Source organism: Pleurodeles waltl, chromosome 4_2 (assembly GCF_031143425.1).
Source record: "Pleurodeles waltl isolate 20211129_DDA chromosome 4_2, aPleWal1.hap1.20221129, whole genome shotgun sequence".
Classification (NCBI taxonomy): Eukaryota; Metazoa; Chordata; class Amphibia; order Caudata; family Salamandridae; genus Pleurodeles; species Pleurodeles waltl.
In genome coordinates this window covers 958,094,989-958,115,839 of record NC_090443.1, presented here as the reverse complement: position 1 = coordinate 958,115,839, position 20,851 = coordinate 958,094,989, and the positions used below count along the sequence as shown (strand labels likewise).

The 20,851-nt window shown below is 45.8% G+C and overlaps 1 protein-coding gene and 1 long non-coding RNA gene across 3 annotated transcripts in view; one reads left to right on the top strand and one right to left on the bottom strand.

Moving 5' to 3' along the window:
• The window catches only part of LOC138293526 (uncharacterized), a 36,056-nt gene extending 29,504 nt beyond the window's left edge, over positions 1-6,552 (bottom strand). The window contains exon 1 of the long non-coding RNA XR_011203031.1: positions 6,320-6,552. This is a non-coding gene — a long non-coding RNA (uncharacterized lncRNA). The remainder of the gene's footprint in view (positions 1-6,319) is intronic.
• Positions 6,553-13,532: 6,980 nt separating this feature from the next.
• The window catches only part of MAST2 (microtubule associated serine/threonine kinase 2), a 1,054,635-nt gene continuing 1,047,316 nt past the window's right edge, over positions 13,533-20,851 (top strand). The window contains exon 1 of one of the 2 annotated variants that reach the window (XM_069232766.1): positions 13,533-14,129. In XM_069232766.1, coding sequence (XP_069088867.1) covers positions 13,983-14,129 — 147 coding nt within the window. In that variant the 5' untranslated portion in view covers positions 13,533-13,982. The remainder of the gene's footprint in view (positions 14,130-20,851) is intronic. The other variant, XM_069232767.1, reaches the window with a different exon arrangement.

Below are 20,851 nucleotides of genomic sequence, written 5' to 3'. Positions count from 1 at the left end.
GAATCGAGCCAGCGGAGTGGAAGCTGTGCGACGGGTGCAGTTGCACCCGTCGCGTATTTCACTGTCTGCCAAGCAGACAGTGAAATACTTGTAGGGGCCCTCTTACGGGGGCCCCTGCAATGCCCATGCCAGTGGCATGGGCACTGCAGGGGCCCCCAGGGGCCCCACGACCCCCCCTACCGCCATCCGGTTCCCGGCGGTCGGACCGCCGGGATCTGGATGGCGGTAGGGGGGGTCGGAATCCCCTCGGCGGCGCAGCAAGCTGCGCCGCCTTGGAGGATTCAATGGGGCGGCGGTACACTGGCGAGAGACCGCCAGTGTTGCCGGTCCGACCGCGGCTTTACCGCCGCGGTCGGAATCCCCATTGGAGCACCGCCGGCCTGTCGGCGGTGCTCCCGCGGTCCTCCGCCCTGGCGGTCTTTGACCGCCAGGGTCAGAATGACCGCCTATGTGTGTTAGTGAGCCTCTTCTAGGCAGCTGGATAAACACAGTTATGCTGAGGGCAAGCAAACTTTCTGTGGAAATACACAACTTTTACTGAATCAAAGTAAGTAGGTGGAGTCAAAACTGTGGTACTCCTGGAAGCTTTTTGAGATTGCCCACATAAGACTGGTGACAGTTGTGAGGTCAAACCAGACTTAAAAACATGTTACTTCAGTGAAAATGGTGCACCTGGTGTAGAATAATGTTTTTTATGTGTGTAAAATCGTTCATTTCTAAAAATACAAAAAACTCAAAAACCACTCCGAATGTTTGCAAACACTGGAAGGAAAAAAGACACAATTGCAGAGATGCAGTAGGAGCACAAATACTGCATTATGCACATGCGGATGGGCTTTGAGACTGCCCACTATTGCCGAGGTCTACTTGCCCTGGCAGACAGGCTGGGGAAAGATCAAAAAACATCAATGCATTCATTTTCAACCTTCCCTGCCTCTGCCAGGAATGAAGGTGGGGGATTATACATATACACCTGCCTCGTCAGAGGCCATGGTGTAGAAGAAACCCTCAAAAACTGTGCAGAGCGGGAAGGCAGTCAACCTTAACCATTCATCCTTACAACCGTTCCCCCATCTTGTCCAAGGGAGGTGTTCTTTTTTTCTTCCCCCCCTGCTTTGTATAAGGGCTTTTTAATACCCTTTGTTTGATACACTGGTGTTGACTAGAGATGCGCCTTTTTCAATTCTCTTTACATATTTCATGCAACACTAAAACACCTTCTTCATTCCTTGTGTGCAGTGCAGATACAACATGGTGCAATTTATGTATCCAAAAGTATGTCAATCAATCAGGGATTTATATAGTGTGACTAATCACCTGCAGGAGTATTTAGAACTGAGAACAAAGCTGCTAAGTGGTTAAGTTGAATAGCCAAGTCTTGAGTCTTTTTCTGGATTCCGGAAGAGAGGATGAGGTCCGCAGGTGAAGGTCGTTCCAGGATTCTGTAGCAAGGTAGGAGAAAGAGCATCCTTCACTGTTGCTTTGGTGGATTCAGGGGGTAAACGTGAGAGAGAGGGAAGCAGGGCGCAGTGTCTGGTGGGTTGGTGAGAGTTCAGGCGGTGTTTAATGTATGCTGGTCCTTGATTGTGAATGGCCTTGTGGGTGTGGATCAGCATCCTGAATTTACATATTTTCCGAATGGGGAGCCAGTGGAACATCCTGAGGTAGGGGTGGTGTGGGTCCATTGGAGAGGTCACAAATGAGTGTGGCTGCTGAATTATGTTAGGTCTGTAGTTTCCTCAGGAGGTGTGTGGTGATTCTTACATAGAGTGCATTGCCATAGCCGAGCCTGCTGGCGATTAGGGCTTGAGTGACGGTTCGTCTGGTGTTGACGGTGGGCCATTTGAAGATCTTATGGAGCATGCAAAGAGTGAGGAAGTAGGGGGAAGAAACCGGGTTGATCTGTTTTTTCATGGTGGGCATGCTGTTGAGGATGATGTTAAGGTTGCGTGCGTGGTCTGACAGAGTAGGTGCTGGTCATAGTTCAGAAGGCCACCAGAAGTCGTTCCATGGGGAGGTGTTGTTCCCGGGATCAGCATTTCCGTTTTGTCTGTGTTGATTTTTAAGCAGTTGTTTTTCATCCAGTTGGTGATATCTGTCATACACCTGCGGAAGTTGGCCCTCATGATGGAGGGGTCTTCTGACAGAGAGAGGATGAGCTGGGAGTCATCTAAACATATGATATGAAGTTCATTCCGTGGGTTCTGACGACGTTGGCCAGGGGATCATGTAGATGATGAACAGTGTAAGGCTGAGGGTCAAGCTATGAGGGACACCACAAATGATGTTCTTGGGTTCCAAGGTGAAAGGTGGTAAGCATATTCTCTGGTTCTTTCCAGGGAGGAAGGAGGCGATCCATTTGATGGTGTCTTCATGGATTCCCATTTGATGAAGCATCTTGATCAGTGTGTGGAGGGATACGGTGTTGAATGCTGGTGAGAGGTCGAGGAGAATCACGGCCGCTGTGTCTCCGCTGTCGAGGAGGGTTCTGATACTGTAAGTGACAGTGATCAAGGCGTTTCAGTGTTGTGGTTGGTGTGGAATCTGGATTGGAGGGGCCCAGAAAATTGTTCTCTAACTATTCTGTGAGTTGGCAGTTGGTGGACATTTTGAGGACTTTGGCAAGAGCAGCGAGATGGGACGGTAGTTGTTGAGTTTGCTGGGGTTGGCGGAGGGTTTCTTGAGAAGGGGTTAGACTTTTGCATGTTTCCATACTTCGGGGAAGTTGGCTATGGTTATGGATGAATTGAAACTGGCAGTGAGCTCGCTGCTGATCATCTTGCTCCAGAGCTTGAAATGTGGTGAGGACAGGGGTCCATGGATGCTCCTGAGTGGACAGAGTTCATTATATGCTGTGGTGTTTTGTGTGGTCAGCTAGACGCAGGCGGTGAGCAGGAGGTTGTAAATTGCATTGAGGTTTAGAACCATGTGCGTGAGGAGGCTGAGGGTGTTGGCGGTGGTGGGTTGGGGTGCGAAGTTTTTGTAGATGGTGGACATCTTGTCGTGGAAGAAGTCTGCCAGGGTGCCCCAGAGTTCCTGAGAAGTGGTGATGATGTTTTCAGTGGCTGAGGGGTTGGTGAACCCTGTTTGCTGTGGTTAGAGCTGACTTCAATGTGGTTGGCTAGGGTGCTCCTTTTCATCTCTTTCAGTATTGGCTGAGGGACAACTTAAACGTGGATCGGTCTGAGGGCTCTTTGCTGGTGCGCCATCTCCTTTCTAGTCACTTGCAGTTGCGTTTCATGGTTCTCAGTTCCATGATCTACCAGCTGGCCTGTTTGGAGGGTCTCTTGAGTTTGGTGGGCTTGATGGGGGCAACTTTGTCATCGCAATCAGTGATCCAGGTGGAGAAGTTCTTGACACCCTGCTCTAAGTTGGTTGTGGTGTCGGGCGGGAGGTGTTGAGGGCAGTGGTCCACTGGCTCTCTAATACTTTGTTCCAGCTGCAGTGAGAGGTGCTGGGCGGCTTGGTGGTGGTGCCAGGGGGTCCTGTGATGGCAAATTGGTAGATGGAATGACCTCTCCAGATGAGCTCTATGAAATGGCTGTACTTGACTCAGTCACTGGTCGTAAGGATGGGGTCATGTGTGTCCTGCATAGTGTGTGGGGTCGGTGATTAGTTGAGTGAGGCTGATGTTCTTCATGATTTCATGGAGGTTGGTGGTGTTGGTGTTGTTGAGGTCGTCAAGGTGGAAATTGAGGTCTCTGAGGAAGATGTAGAGTTTGGAGTCAATGGGGAGCGGTGGCAATGAATTCGGTTATGGTGTTGCAGAAACTGGGGCTTGGACCTGGAAGTCTGCAGGCGAGAGTACCTCTGATGGTGGTTTTGCCATTGATTTGGAGTTGGAAATTGAGGTGTTCCATGATCAGGGTGGTGTTGTCTGTGTCAGTGGATGGTTTCTTTTTGAATAATGGTGATTCCACCTCTGTGTTTGTTGCTGCCGTCCCGGTCTGCCATCTTGTAGCCGTCTGGTGTTGCTGAGACAATGTCAAGAGGGCCTGCGGGGTTGAGGGTGAGCTAGGTTTCGGTGAGGAAAGCAACTTCGGGTGAGGGAGGTGATCTCGGTGGTGTGCTTGCTGAGTTATTGTGTGTTGGGCAGGTGGCAGTGGAGTTGTTCCGAAGCAGTCGAGGTAGATGTGGTCGGCATGGTTGTCGTTTTTGTGCGAGAGAGTGCTCCAGTGTTGCAGGAGAAGAGTCAGTGCCGGCAGGTGAAAGGTCTACCATTGATCTAGAGAAGTGTGGCAGCAGTTGTTGTGGAATCTGGGGTCCAGAGCTCAGAGCTCGTGGTGGTGTATCTGTGGGTAGCGGAAGAGCTAGGGGTCCTGGAGCTGGGCACTGTCCAGGTGCCTATGGGCTTGCCTTTGGCACGCCCACTGCGCGTTAGGTAGGTCCTGGGAGGTGGGATGGTTGCTTGGAGGGAGTGGGCAGGGCCAGCAAAACAGAAAGTGGGAGGGAGAAAACTGTGGGCAAAAACAGCAGAAAATGAGCGGGCTGCAGGGGCAATCAAAAGACAGGAAAAATACAATGGAGAAAGCAACATAACACATCAGTAAAGTGAGCAAGCAAAATTAAACAGCAGAGCAATGTAACAAAGCAACCAAAATAAATTACCAGAGGCAGCGATTCAGCAAGGAGGGAGCTGGCACGAATGACCTGCTCTTACAAAATGTACTTCATTTTATTTCTCATATGTTCTTTGTGACGTTAACCTGGATTTCCTAGTTGTATTAATTTATATACAGCTTTGAAAAAGCCCTTGGCTTGCATGCCACCAAAGGCCAAAACCTGTGCTGCCTAGCAGTGGCGGATGGTGATATTTGAAAGTAGTGGGGCGTAAAAGTTCTGTATGAGTGCCTGTAGGTGAGCAAGCGTAGTGAGCGAGGCCGATCATCATAAAAGGGATTCGGGGATGGCTTTTCCGCCTGAGAATTTTTTGGAGAAAACAAAGTGGGCAAATAGTGCATTTTCAAGTAAATTTGAGAAAGCAGGAAAGTTGATAAAGCAATTGTGAAAATGTAGTCATGACAGCAGTAAAGTGATTTATATGATGACGTAGGTAGCTGCTTATGCTTGTGTAATAAGCAGGGATTAGCATTAAAAAAACAACTTAATTAATGAGAAAATAAGCTAGTTGTCTTGGTTTTAAACAATCTTTCAGGTGGCGCTATTCCACATGCATGCGTGACAGCTTCAGTGTATGTTTGTGTGCCTGCGACACACAATAAACATATCACTTAGGATACAATGGGCGTATATGGTACCCAGCGCCTGCACTCCCCTGAGGAGGGAAGCTGCCCAGCGGATGATAGTCGGGGAAAAATGCCCATATGGTACCAAAGAAGTTTTATTAATATGCGAGTTGCTGAGCTATTGCTAACTTTTAACTGGCGAGTAGGGTTTGAGCTGCAGGTTGAAAGGGATCCTTTAGGTGAGGTCAGCATTTGTCTACCTTATTCACACTTTAGTGCAGAGCCCTCACACCTCTTTCAGCCTCTGTTGTGATGCTCCATGATGGAGACAGTTGTTGCTGTGAGGAGCATCACTACACAAAGGCTGTGTCTGGAGCACAGCCTGGAAGACATTTGAAATGTGAACGTATTGGAATTGTCCTTTCCTTATCAGGAAAGGTAGCTGCCACGGTGCTCGTGTTTATGCAGATCTGGGTAATTTTGACGTGCCATTCTTTGTTTAAAAAACGTGGGCACCTTTAATTCCAGCCATATCCACTTTGTGTTGTTCCACTAAAACGCACATGTTTCATGTTTTGCTTTCCGGGTGCCTGCGTGCTTCCTACTGTGGAAGGAATGGCTGCTTCTTTCCTGCTCGTACAAGGTGAAATTCCACTAGTGAGGACATCTTTTCGCTGGACCCAGTGTAATACGAACATTCTGCCTTGGCTTATAACTCGTCCCGGGGTGGGAGAGAGTTCCTGCAAGAGGAGCCCATCAGACTCTTGTTGAGAAAAGCGCATTCAAATGTTTGCCTTTCTTTTGGAGTGCTGCCCACCTTGCACCAAAGCTGCCCCCCTACCACCTTTCTCAGCTGCTCGGTGCCTTCACAGCAACCTTGTCGGAGTCTTGTTTTCAGGTCTCGTTCGTTTTTGTGCATCGAGAATGAAACGTTGGGGGGGGTGTGGTTGGGGGTGCTGTGTAGTGATCGAAAATGACCGACATGAACAATCACATCAGAAGGGGGGTCTCAACTGCTGTACCGCAAATCTCAAAGGTAGAGGCGGGCGAGGGGAGGGACGGAGGGGTTAGGGGGGATGGAGCGAGGCAGGGGATGGGGGGAATAACATTTGTTTTTAAAATCAAATACTTACCTTTTCCCGTTGCTGCTGCATGCAGATCACGTCGTGATCAGCCAGCCTCGTGTACACTGCAATCCTTTACCAGCTACTCCCAGAATGAGGTGGGGCCATGGAGGCTTGTTCCCAACCACCCTGTGACGAAGAGCTGCAGTGCTACACAGCCTTGCTGATTGACAGCCAGCTTTGGAAACCCAGTGCTTATGCTAAAGCGCCCATGCTGTTTTCTTTGACCGAGGCTTCAGTGCGTCATAAGAGGCAGTCCCTTACAGTGTTGTAGGCTGCCGGAGGCCAGGGCTGAGATCAGGTAAGCCCTATAAATCCTGCGACGGCCAGCACATGCACTGCAGCACATGTGTCTTTCAAAAGTGCCTGGTTTTGCCTGACCCTCGCGCAGAGCGAGGGTCACACTGTTTGAAGTTTTAATGTATGAAACTTTTTTTGGATGCAGAAATTGAAGCTGGGGAAACATTTTTTATGATGCAAAATTGAAGCTGGGGCGGAGCCCTGCCGCCCTAATGAAGAAACCGCCACTGCTGCCTAGTAACAGTACATACTATAAGCTCCCATAGAAGATTTGCACTCCAACAAAGAAAATTGTAAAATTAAGGAACATTACAATGCACTCCGCTTCATTGTTTTATTTATCTAGATTTGTGCTGCCTGTACAACATTCCATCTTGCATGCAGAGACGTTTTAATCCCTTCGCTGCCAGGCCTTTTCCCCCTCAGGTGCCACGCCTTTATTTGGCTATTTGGGGCAGTTCGCGCTTAGGCCCTCATAGCTTTTCGTTCACATAAGCTACCCACGCCAAATTTGCGTCCTTTTTTCAAAAATCCTAGGGATTTTGGAGGTACCCAGAGTTTGTGGGTTCCCCTGAAAGAGACCAAGAAATTAGCCAAAATACAGCAAATATTTATTTATTTTTTTTAAAGGAAAAAAGGGATGCAGAAGGCAGCTTTTGTTTTTTTCCATGAAAATGGCACCAACAAAGGGTTTGCAGTGCTAAAAATCACCATCTTCCCAGCTTTCAGGAACAGGCAGACTTGAATCAGAAAACCCAATTTTTCAACACAATGTTGCCATTTTACTGGGACATACCCCATTTTAAATATTTTTTGTGCTTTCAGCCTCCTTTCAGTTAGTGACAGAAATGGGTGTGAAACCCATGCTGGATCCCGGAACACCAAACATTTCTGAAAAGTAGACGAAATTCTGAATTCAGCAAGGGGTCATTTGTGTAGATTCTACAAGGGTTTCCTACAGAAAATAACAGCTGAAATGAAACAATATTGAAATTGAGGTAAAAAAACAGCCATTTTTCTCCACGTTTTACTCTGTAACTTTTTCCTGAGATGTCATATTTTTTAAAACAATATACTGTTACGTCTGCTGGACTCTTCTGGTTGCAGGGATATATAGGGCTTGTAGGTTCATCAAGAACCCTATGTACACAGAACCAATAAATGAGCTGCACCTTGCAATGGGTTTTCATTCTATACCCGGTATACAGCAATTCATTTGCTGAAATATAAAGAGTAAAAAATAGGTATCAAGAAAACCTTTGTATTTATAAAATGGGCACAAGATAAGGTGTTGAGAAGCAGTAGTTATTTGCACATCTCTGAATTCAGGGGTGCCCATACTAGCATGTGAATTACAGGGCATTTCTCAAATAGACATCTTTTTTACACTCTGTCTTACATTTGGAAGGAAAAAATGTAGAGAAAGACAAGTGGCAATAACACTTGTTTTGCTACTCTGTGTTCCCCCAGGTCTCCCGATAAAAATGACACCTCACTTGCATGGGTAGGCCTAATGCTTGCGGCAGGAAACGCAACATGGACACATCACATTTTTACATTGAAATCTGACACGTTTTTTGCTAACTGCCAAGCTGTAGATTTTGGCCTCCAGCTCAGCCGGCACCCATGGAAACCTACCAAACCTATGCATTTTTTTAAACTAGACACCTAGGGAATTCCAAGATGGGGTGACTTGTGGGGCTCTCACCAGGTTATGTTACCCAGAATCCTTTGCAAACCTCAAAATTTGGCCCAAAAAAATACTTTTTCCTCACATTTTGGTGACAGAAAGTTCTGGAATCTGAGAGAAGCCACAAATGTCCTTTCCCCTAGTGTTTCCCCAAGTCTCCCGATACAAATGGTACCTCACTTGTGTGGGTAGGCTTAGCTCCTGCAACAGGAAATGCCCCAAAACACAACATAGACACATCACATTTTCCCAAAGAAAACAGAGCTGTTTTTTGCAAAGTGCCTACCTGTGGATTTTAGCCTCTAGATCAGCCGGCACCTAGGGAAACCTACAAAACCTATGCATTTGTTAAAACTAGACACCTAGGGGAATCTAAGATGGGGTGACTTGTGGGGCTCTCACCAGGTTCTGTTACCCAGAATGCTTTGCAAACCTCACAATTTGGCCCAAAAAACACTTTTTCCTCACATTTCGGTGACACAAAGTTCTGGAATCTGAAAGGAGCCACAATTTATCTTCCACCCAGTGTTCCCCCAAGTCTCCTGATAAAAATGGTACCTCACTTGTGTGGGTAGGCGTAGCGCCCCCGACAGGAAATGCCCCAAAACACAATGTGGACACATCACATTTTCCCAAAGAAAACAGAGCTGTTTTTTTTCAAAGTGCCTAGCTGTGGATTTTGGCCTCTAGCTCAGCCGCCACCTAGGGAAACCTACCAAACCTACGCATTTTTTAAAACTAGACACCTAGGGGAATCCAAGATGGGGTGACTTGTGGGGCTCTCACCAGGTTCTGTTACCCAGAATGCTTTGCAAACCTCAAAATCTGGCTAAAAAAAACACTTTTTCCTCATATTTCGGTGAGAGAAATTTCTGGAATCTGAGAGCAGCCACAAATTTCCTTCCACCCAGCGTTCCCCCAAGTCTCCCAATAACAATGGTACCTCACTTGTAGTGCCCGCAACAGGAAATGCCCCAAAACACAATCTGGACACTTCACATTTTCCCAAAGAAAACAGAGCTGTTTTTTGCAAAGGATGTGACCTGTGGATTTTGGCCTCTAGATCAGCCGGCACCTAGGGAAACCTACAAAACCTGTGCATTGTTTAAAAGTAGGCACCTAGGGGAATCCAAGATGCACTGATTTGTGGGGCTCTCACCAGGTTATGTTACCCAGAATCCTTTGGAAACCTCAAAATGTGGCCCAAAAAATACTTTTTCCTCACATTTTGGTGACAGAAAGTTCTGGAATCTGAGAGGAGCCATAAATGTCCTTCTACCCAGCGTTCCACCAAGTCTCCCAATAAAAATGGTACCTCACTTGTGCGGGTAGGCCTAGTGCCTGCAACAGGAAATGCCCCAAAACACAATGTGGACACATCACATTTTCTCAAAGAAAACAGAGCTGTTTTCTGCAAAGTGCCTACCTGTGGATTTTGGCCTCTAGATCAGCCGGCACCTAGGGAAACCTACCAAACCTGTGCATTTTTTAAAAGTAGACACCTAGGGGAACCCGAAGATGGGGTGACTTGTGGGGCTCTCATCAGGTTCTGTTACCCAGAATCCTTTGGAAACCTCAAAATGTGGCCAAATAAATACTTTTTCCTCACATTTTGGTGACAGAAAGTTCTGGAATCTGAGAGGAGCCACAAATTTCCTTCTACCCAGCGTTCCACAAAGTCTCCCGATAAAAATGGTACCTCACTTGTTCGGGTAGGCCTAGTGCCTACGACAGGAAATGCCCCAAAACACAATGTGGACACATCACATTTTCCCAAAGAAAACAGAGCTGTTTTCTGCAAAGTGCCTACCTGTGGATTTTGGCCTCTAGCTCAGCCAGCACCTGGGGAAACCTACCAAACCTGTGCATTTGTTTAAAGTAGATACCTAGGGGAATCCAAGATGGGGTGACTTGTGGGGCTCTCACTGGGTTCTGTTACCCAGAATCCTTTGCAAACCTCAAAATGTGGCCAAAAAAACACTTTTTCCTCACATTTTGGTGACAGAAAGTTCTGGAATCTGAGAGGAGCCACAATTTCCTTCCCCCCAGCATTTCCCCAAGTCTTCCGATACAAATGGTACCTCACTTGTGTGAGTAGGTCTAGTGCTTGTGACAGGAAATGCCCCAAAACACTATCTAGACACATCAAAATTATCAAATACAAAACTACCTGTTTTTGCGGAGGGCACCTGCGTTTTTGGTCCTGGGCTCAGCAGTCATCTAGGGAAACCTACCAAACCCAGACATTTCTAAAACCTGGGGGAGTCCAGGGAGGTGTGACTTGCGTGGATCCCCCAGTGTTTTCTTACCCAGAATCCTCAGCAAACCTCAAATTTAACTAAAAATCACATTTTCCCACATTTCTGTGTGGGATCACCGCACTGGGACAAATTTCCTACCACCCAATGTTCCCCTCAGTATCTCGGTAAAAAGGATACATCACTTGGGTAGGTGGGCCAAGTGCCTGTGACAGGGAAGAGCCAAAAACATGTCGAAATTGAGAGGGAACCAAAGCGGGTCCAAAAGGGCAGTTTACAAAAAAAACATTTTTAGGCTGACAAGTGCAGGAGAATTTTTATCGGTATAGATGAGACTATGTTGGGTGGTAGGAATTTTGTGGATTCCTGCAGATTCCGTAAGGTTCCATCACAAACATGTTGGGAAAATGTGTGATTTCCAGAAAAGTTGGAGGTTTGCAGGGCATTGTGGGTAGGAAAATGGTGCGGGTGCATATGATGCACACCGCCCTGGAATCAACCAGATGTTTAGTTATCAGATGTGTCTAGGTTTTGTGGATTTTTCTCCATGGCAGCGCTCAAAGTCAAAAAAGTGCAGCCCTCACCATTCCAAGTAGGACGATTTTGAGAGTTACTAAGCTCTCATGGCCCAAATGTAAAACCAAAACCCTAAATAATCAACTGTCCTCTTGCTTACCGTGGGGTAAGATTTTTTAGTGTGCGGGGGAGAGCTGAAAGACTGTTACCCCCATCAGTTAGGGAGGAGGCATAACCAGACCCATATTGGTTGGTAGCCACCACCCCACTATTTTTTGTTTGTTTTTTATTCCCTGGTATCTAGTAGACTTTCTGCCCCCCGGGGTGTGGATTGGGGGTAAGTGCCCAATCTGCCCACTGGTGGGCAGAACAACTTTGACCCCATTTATTTGGGGTGGGGTTATGGCCATACCCCAACCCTCTTATTTTGAAGAAAAAAAATATTCCCTGGTCTCTGGTGGGCTTTCTGCCCCCCTTTGTGGTAGATGGGCCTTCCAAAAATAGGCTGATCTGCCCTCCAGGGGGGCAGATATGGCCAACAGTATTGTGCCCTCATGGGGAGCAAACCTTGCCCAAGTGGCTACCCCCCAAACAAAACATATATATACACACACACCTCAATCCCTGGTGTCTAGTGGTTTCTGCTCCCCTTGGGGGCAGATTGGCCTAACAAAAATAGGCCTATCTGCCCTAAAGGGGGAAGAAATGGCCTAAATACAATTTGCCCCACAGGGGAGCGATCCCTTGTCTAAGGGGTTGCTCCCCATACATAAAACCATAAAGTATATAAAAATATATATATATATATCCCTGGTGTCTAGAGGTTTCTGCCCCTCCTGGGGGCAGATCAGCCTAATTATATTAGGCCCATCTGCCTCCAACGGGGGCAGAAAAGGCCTAAAAATATTTTGCCCCCCCCCCCAGGGAGCGTCCCTTGCCCAAGGGCCGCTCCCCTTATGCGTAAGTATAAAAAAAAATCCCTGGTGTCTAGTGGTTTCGATCGGCCTAATTATATTAGGCCGATCTGCCCCCAGGAGGGGCAGAAATGGCCTAAAAGTAATTTGGCCCCATGGGGAGCGACCTTTGCCTAAGGGGTTGCTCCCCAAATATAAAAATAAATAAATAAACAAAAAAAAAAATTCTCTGGTGTGTAGGGGTTTTCTGCCCCCGGGCGGGGGAGGGGGCGGAAATGGCCTAAAAATAATTTGCCCCCCCTGGGGAGCGGTCCTTGCCTAAGGGGCCGCTCCCCTTATGCGCAAGTATGATAATAAAACAAATCCCTGGTGTCTAGTGGCTTCTGCCCCCAGGGGGGCAGAAATGGCCTAAAAATAATTTGTTCGCCCGGGAGCGACCCTTGCCTAAGAGGTCGCTCCTCACACATAAAAAAATACAAATGAAAAAAAAAAATTATCCCTGGTGTCTAGTGGTTATCAGCCTAATTATATTAGGCCGATCTGCCCCCAGGGGAGGCAGAAATGGCCTAAAAATAATTTGGCCCCCTGGGAAGCGGCCCTTGCCCAAGGAGCCGCTCCCCTTATTGAAATGTACAAAAAAAAAAAAAACTGGTGTCTAGGGGGCACTAGAAAGGTCTTTCCTTTCCTTTCATGTCTTGCCTGCCCCACCTCCTGGTCGGAAGAGAAATACAAAACCATTTATCTTCTGGGATCGCGCTGGAAGCATGCTTCCAGCACGATCCGAGGTGACCTCTAATGAGGTCAGCGTGCGATTTGGGTGCTTACGTCATCAGATGTCACGAGGGGGTCAGGGTTGGAACTGGAAGCGAATCCCCTTCCATCCCCGACTGGGGGATGTGGGCCGGGTGCAGGATGAGTTGGTCTCATCCCAGGCACACAGCAATCATGTGCCTGGACGAGACCAGCTCGCCCGGGGCATCCAAGGAGTTAAGGCATGGGCAAAGTGGGCTCTGACCCAGGGCCCCAGCCTTTCAGGGGACCCCCTCCTAGAGCCGACTCTGTTCTGCAGAGTCTTGCTCTGATGAAGTTAAACAGTTCTTAAACAAATTTTAAATACCGTTTTCCTTTAATTTATTTTTAATGTAAGTGATGCGTGAGAATCTATTACAGACGTTTTGCAGATCAATGTGTTTGTTTCCTGCAACATCCATAAAAAGGTTTCATTTAGGTCAAAACAGGACCTAAAATATGAGAAATTGGGGGGGGGAGGTTCTCAGAGTTGATTTGCAGTAATATTAGATTAGCTGCTGTGGTGTTAGAATCTTGAAATATTAAAATTAAACACATTAAGAATTTGGACAAGTGTGTCAGTGCACACTCAGTGATCTGGCCAAAAAGGGCATGAAAGAACTGAAACTGAATGATAAATTCAAATGTGTTCAGAACAGTGGCCCCCAAATACATTTGACCCAGGGCCACCAAATTCTTAAAATGGCCCAGTTTCACTAGACAGCTCCCAGTGTAGCAGCAGTGACGCAGACTTCCAAGTGACGCCACGCAGTGCTGCTCTGTATCGCGCAGCGCGAGCTGCAGCACTAGCGCGTGGATACGCAGGCAACTCCGCTGCGCATGCGCACCCCGCCACGGTGCAAGTTGACAGAACAGTCTGCCAAAAGCAGGGGAAGAAAATACAGGAGGGCGGAGACCTGAAGAAACTGTGCTAGAGTATGTGAGGGACGGAGCGGGCGGGTGACGCGCAATGCCGCGGAGGCTTCACCGGCTGGACTGTGCAGCAGCGCTGACGGAGACAAGGAGGACGCCTCCGGGCGCACAATAACCCTCCCGAGGCGGATGCAATCATGCGCGAGGCGTCAGACTGCGAGGCTGAGCACACGCGCTCCCCCCGCCCAGTGTGATCGCCCGTCCAACGTTCGGACAGTGTACGGAGGGACGTACCACTGCGGAGACCGAGAGGGAGGGGACGGGCAGAAGACATGAAGAAGGGAAAGTATCGTGAGCGGCCGGAACCGCCGCCTCCTGCTCCGCAGAGGGATGGCAGGCTTCTGCTGGCCGCTGACAGGAAACCACAGCCGGTGAAAAGGAAAGGAGGAGCGGAGGAGCGAGCAGCCGGCAGAGAGCAGGTAAAGGCAGCGGACCGCAGCTTGATCTCTTGGTTTGCAGCAGCCCTCCCACCTTCGTTGGGATGCGGGCGGCACTGGGAGTGCTACTGCAGAGGTCCAGGTGTGCAGGGGCAGGGATGCCGCAGAGACCACCGGGCACCTCCTGGCTTCAAAACACACCTCCCTGTTATCATTTAAAACAAATCATGCACACTTTATCATTCTTTGGCATTGCAGATTGCACACTATTATCCCAGCCACGCCCACCTCCTTCAAGGCAAAAGTATTTCTCCAGTGCAACACCTAAAGTTACCCTTTTTCCTTCAATGTGTTCTAGTCCGTTTACGCTAGATGAAGCTCTGTTCTTGGAGTGTAATTTAATTTCCTTTAATTACAGATTGTCTTTCAGAAGTAGCTGCGCGCTTTTAATTCCAGGAATATCCACTACACTAAACGACTCGGTTGGTTCCACACTGGCTTTCGGTGTTAGTTTGTGCTCATTTGCTTTATTGTGATATTTTGGTGGAATAATAGCTGATTTTCTGTTTTTTTTTTCTCGTAATTTGAGAACATTATGTGAGGGCACTTAAGTGAAGACGCTTTTGAACTGATAATAAGCACGTTTAATTCAGGGACTACCTTGTTTTGGGTGGCCACTGTTCCCAGCCCTAGGCCTGCGTGTGACATCCCAATGCATTCTGGATATTGTAGGCGTAGTTTACCCCAGTTGCACTAATTATACTTAAACGTGTTTTCTTGCCAGTTCCAGCGCTTTGAAGGGGCATAGTTAACACACAGCGCATCGTGAAATCAGTCCTTAATTTGTTGAGTTAGGGTGCCCGGCGCTCATTTTTGGTGAGCGGGACTTCTTTTTCATCATCAAACCTTGACAAAGATAGGAAGGCCGAAAAGAGAGGACAAAAGGAAACCAGGATTACACTGGGATCCAGTGAGATAACGCTATATAATTTGTAGGGTATTGGAACAAAGAGGTATGCGGTGGGCAAAAGACTGACTAGCTGTGGTCAGCTTTGGTGTTCGGAAGTGCAGCCCATGGGTTCTTAAGACTTTTTAGTACAATGTTAGCAGTATCTAAAACTTATAAATAAATATAGTGAGTTTACAGGTCAAAAGTTAACGACAGAAAACTGTCGTTGAAGACATTGAATGGATCACTTACATTGAATGGAACACATTGTTTTGGAAACAGAGTTTGGGAGGCAGAGGAAGGCACATTTTATTTAGGGCACACAGACTGGAAAAAAAGTTGAGTATCCTTTAGTCATAGGACGCCTTGAAATAAAGTTTGAGCACCCTTTAGAGATGGAACATGCTCCTTTGGAATTCAAGTTGATCATCCTTTGTTCACACAAGAAATTGTTTTGGAATAAAATGAGGTTATCCTTCGTTTACAGAGCATGCTGTTGTCTTATTCAGTGACAATACAGTATAACCGGCATCCGTTGAACAACACCTCTCACTATTATGGCCTACTTTCTAGAAAGTGTAGTAAACAAAAACATAAATTAACCTACGTGTGTAGGTAATAGCCACTGTACTGAAAGCCATAGAAATATGTTTACGTAGCAGAACTAGTGATGAATGCGTTTAACATTGTTTATCAGGTGTAGCTCATTGTTTTCTTTAACTTGGCTTGTGTGATCCAGTATTTACAGTGTGTGCTCCAATGGTACTGTAGATGCACGTTTTCAAGTCTCCTCTGAGGTAGAAATGCCATCTATTCAAGTTTAACCAGAGCAATTCATATTAAAATGGTGCTAAACTCTAGATGGTGGAATTTACTCTGATGTGAACAGTACAGTGTGTGCTGTGCCTAAAATATGACAGACGGGGATATTGTGGAATAAAGTAAGGTTTAGCGTGTTAATTCCCAACCTCTCCATTACATTTTACATTGCTTTATCACCTAAGAGGTTGAGATAAGGAATGAGTGGTTTCAGGTTGCATAAGGCTAGTTTACTAAGCTTGTGAGATTTTATTTTTGGGTGTTTGCTGGGAGCTCAGGGGAAAGAACGTTTATTTTTTTTCCCCGCCCCTCATGTTTGTTGTTACTTACTATCCTGATTTCCTATGATATTCACTCGCTTCTTAGCTCTGCAGCTATCACTCCCTATTGTCCCTAACCTCTTTTTCTTCCCAGTCATAACCTAAGCCTGTTTTTGAGAGATGTCTACTTTTTATTTTGTAAACAAATTAATATAGAGAAACCCCTCACTCACCATAGAATAACTAATTCTTTGGTTATCGCAGCACGCAGACTCTATCGTGCAGCTAGTGTTTCTTGTCAGTGAAAACAGCATTTAATAATTTTCAATAATCATGCTAGGTTATCCGCTTAGAACAATTAATTAAAAAAAAAGTGTCTTCACCGATGTGTATATATATTTTGCAAATACACCGTTAATAAAGTTTCAGTTACATGAGCACACAAACATCAAACATAGTCAGCCTTTTTTCTCTACCTCCTAATATTCAACTTTCAGAAAGTCATTCATTTAGTATCTGAATTTGCAAGGGTATGTCAATCCCTTATTAGAATTACAAAACTAAAATATTCATCCTCTAAATGAGAATCAATTAAAGTTGTCCTTTAGGGGGGTAATATACATAATGTTCAAACCTAAATACATTACTTTCAACCAGTCCATAGAAATGGCACCAAGTACTCTCAAATACTGCCTATGCTTCTCGATCTGGAAAGAAAAAAAACAGGACCACAGATCCAATGGGTCTTTCTCAGAGCTTGTGTTGCTTGCATAAATAAGCCGGTAGGACTAGATCATCCTTAGGTGGAATTCCTATTGCCCAACGCCTGGGACATATTGTTTAGGGACAAGGGCAACACATTTTCATGTTTTACTTTGTCCTTGGGACAAGTAGGCCCAACCCCCTGCAGCACAAACACTTTGGATCCCAGCTTACAGAGAAGGGACTGTCCATATGTTAATGGTGTTTACACTTGTATTTATGGTTAGCCTTTATTATTAGGGGGAGTGCTGTAAATAAACATTTTAAGGTTACACTGCACTACTGACAGTGGTTCCAGTGTAAAAAAAGAAAACAAAAAAAAAAGGGTACACACATTTGAAAAGTTTAACAATATGAGGCAAAGTATAATGCTCCCAGAACACTCTCTGATTAGATGCAAATGTTTGTAGAAGCTTGTAAGCAATAGTGATGATTCTTTGCTTTCAAAATAAAATGTTCAGAAAAAAATGCAAGTAGGAAAAAAATGTTTAGTTACTATGAAATTAGGTGCTATTTCTTTGAAGCTTCATTTAGTAAAATGTGTTGATGCATGCTAGTATTTCCCCAAAAATATTCCTAATGGAAAATCAATGTAACCATTTTCAACAAGATTATGGGAAGCATGGAAAAAAACACAAGCACTGGCAAAGCCAACCGATTCAACATTTGTTCTAAGTCTTTTGGTTTCATCAATGCATGCCTTGTTTTGACATGACTTTTGTAACAGTTCATTGTTGTTCGAGCTGCGAAGATTTTGGGTCTCAAAAAGCACATATTGCCACCAGTGGTGTAACAAAGGCCCCACAGCCCCAGCAGTGCGGGAACCCGTCAAGGTCCCCCCCCCCCCCCCCAGCACAGCACCTGCCCTGAGTGAGTTTGGAGAGGGGAGCCGCTCCATGGTCTTTGCAGAGGGGCCCTCTCCAGTTTTGTTACACCACTGATTGCCACAGTAGTTCCTTGCACAGAAAAAATACTACTTTGTGTGCCTATATGCTCCTTGCAGAACAGCAGAATGCGATCACTCATAGTAAAGCTAGCCAGCAGACAGAGAGAGAAATAGAATTTTAATACAAACAAAATGTCTTGGTTAACAACAGACCTAAATAGGGACCCAATTCTTAAAAAGTCACAAAAGTGCACCCATGCTATATGTCTTTGAATTAGTGGCTTTCATGAATTCACAAAAACGTACGGAAGTAGACCAGGAAATCGTACTCCTAGAAAACATTTGCATGTGTATATTTGCTCATGCGAAAATCTATTGAGCGTTTACAAGTTTGCATTGACTCTAACCACTTTTTTCCCGATCCTGGAAGAACTTCTACTTCTGCCATTGTCGGGAGTAAATTTCTAACCTTTCTTGGTTTATTGAAAAGATTAGAGAAGGGCTAGTGAACATCCTTAAAACATGCAAGTTAGTGGGTGTGCACATTCCGGCCCTGGAACTATTGCTTACTGCTTTCTCCAGCCCCTGTACGTAGATCTTCGGGTAGGTAGCATAATAAGGAAATTGCTCTAGTAGGGATTGAAATTGCAAGTATTCAAGCTCTACTATAGAATTAGCCTAAGCATGATCAGAGAGGCTATTATCAGAGCTCTTACGTAATGAGAGTGCTGCCATAATTTGTTGCCGCACTACCTGGCACCAAAGGGACAAGTAGATTTTTTTTACAGGACAAGTAGATTTAAGAAGCAACCTGTCCCATGGACAAGTTGACATTTTATTGAATTCCACACCCCTGCTTATACCTTTTTCTGCTGATGCTCACTTTATAGCATATTAAGGGGTTGCATGACACCAGCATTTGTAAGTGTTGCCACTCCTGACCCAGGATGCTTTCACGATTACTCAAGCATAAAGTTGCCCCTCCTGTGCTTGGTGGGTGCGCCTTTGTTTACTTCAGTGCCTTCCTTATTCCTGGTGGCTTCCCTACTTCTGTTTTGTACTTTTTATTTTGGGAACTTCAGGTGTACATCTTGTTTATTCCCATATCCCGTTGTCTGTCACATATGCTATGAAGGAAGGACATATTTCCTTCAAAATACTTTTTGCTCTTTGTTTTTAACTCTCTAATTTCAAGATGCACCCTACCAGAATATATGAAATAACTAGATCCAGCCATCAGGAGAGAAGGTGCAGTTATATGAACCCTTGGCGTCTTTTTGGAAGAGAATCCCAAGTTCAGTGGGGTCAAACATGAGAAAGTTACTTAATCTTCAAGACCCCTGTTACAAGTTGTGTGGAGCGAATACTTTGTGGAATTCTGGTCCACACAGTTATAAGTGGACTGGTGTTCACCCATTTATATCTCCCAGGTGTGGGAACACGAAACCTGATTTTAGTGGCCAGAAATGTTGGCTTTTAAAATCAGTTCCAAAAAGTGCTGCAACGCAGCCCTTCCCCAGTTCCCAGCCCCGCCCTAACGTTTAGCAAGGTAAGGGAAGTATGTAATGCTTCTCTCAGCCGTACTACATACTCCTCTTATCGCCTCCAAAACATTTACCTGCTTAGAGCAATTGGTAAATGTCTGTTAAACACTTTAAATTTGAGATTTACGCAGAATTTCACACATCCAGTCCCGCGCACTTATTCTCCGTTACGTAGGGTTTCATTTGTAATAGAAGTCATTATGTGCTGAAGTCCCTGCCGCCTAGAATTTAAGCATATAATTATTTTTTACTTGTAATCGGGCCTTGTTGCCTTATTTTCCTCATATGCGACTATACAAGGCATAGAAAGCGACAGCACCAGTGCCACGTGCATGAAGTTGCAAGGAGATTTCGACCTGAGTAATCTTTAAATGTGAAGAAATCAAACGAATTTGGTAAGACCTGTTGACCAGCTGTTGAAATTACCACAACTGTGACTGTTTTGCTGTCTCTGAGGAAAAGCAGCATCGCTAGAGCTGCTAGCCACAGGTCAGTAGCGTGGATGTCTTCCCAAGAAGGGCGCTTGGTATCCTTATACCAACAGCTGACTTCCTTCCCAGAAAGAAGGAAGGGGAATTTGTTCAAATTCACAAAGTCGCAAGAGCTATGAACAGTGCATCTACCGGATGTATCTCCCTTTTGTCCGCACAATTCTGCCCTACCTTAGGGCGTTTGATATCAATATTATATATTCTGCAGACGTGCTTTTAATCGTGATGCTCCGAAGGGTGTAGTGTTGTTTTGCTGTTAGTAAAAATATTTTACCAAACAAATCGTATATGCAGCGATATTCTTAAAAACGAATCCGTTTATCCCAAGATTCTCTGAAGAAGCTGCGAAAACTGACTTTTTATGCAAGCAGAAGGAATAAAGAACCAACCCCCACCCCCGGAGACTGCAGAAGAAAAGGAGCAAGCACACCCTACATTAACCACATGAACCCTTTCTTTCGGAGCTCCCACCCTCCAGGGTCAAGAGTGCGCATGCTCACTTCTGTTTGTCCCTTGGGTCCGGTGCTCAGTGACTGTGCTGAGCGCACCGATAATAGCACGGATCTATTCTTGTCACTTGCGACACACATCTACTTTCAGAGCCGAGTATATCCTTAAATCCAATTAGCATCTTCACGTTGGTTAACAGCAAAACGTCACCCAGAATCAGCTAATGCGGTTAGAGCAGTAGTTATCCGTCCAGGTCCCTAACTCAGCACTCCTATTTTTCATCCAAGGGTCATAGCTATGTTTTGCAGCGTTCCTTCAATGACTAGCAAATGGCTTCTTCTTTCTGAGACTCAAAGTACATCATCCCATTTATGAATAGCCATTCTCAAGGTTCGTTTTTTAGGGCCCGGGTCATAGATGGTGTATTGAGGCTTGCCTGTGCTTGTAGAACGTTTTTTGGGTAATCTGCTGAGGCAGATGAGGGTCCCTTTACTGTGTAGTAAATTGAGTGCTTTGGAAACGCGCCAGGCGTTTTCTCCTCCGCAAAGGTACATGATGTATATGGCCCACAGGACTAGATGACCCCAACATAAAATGCGGCCT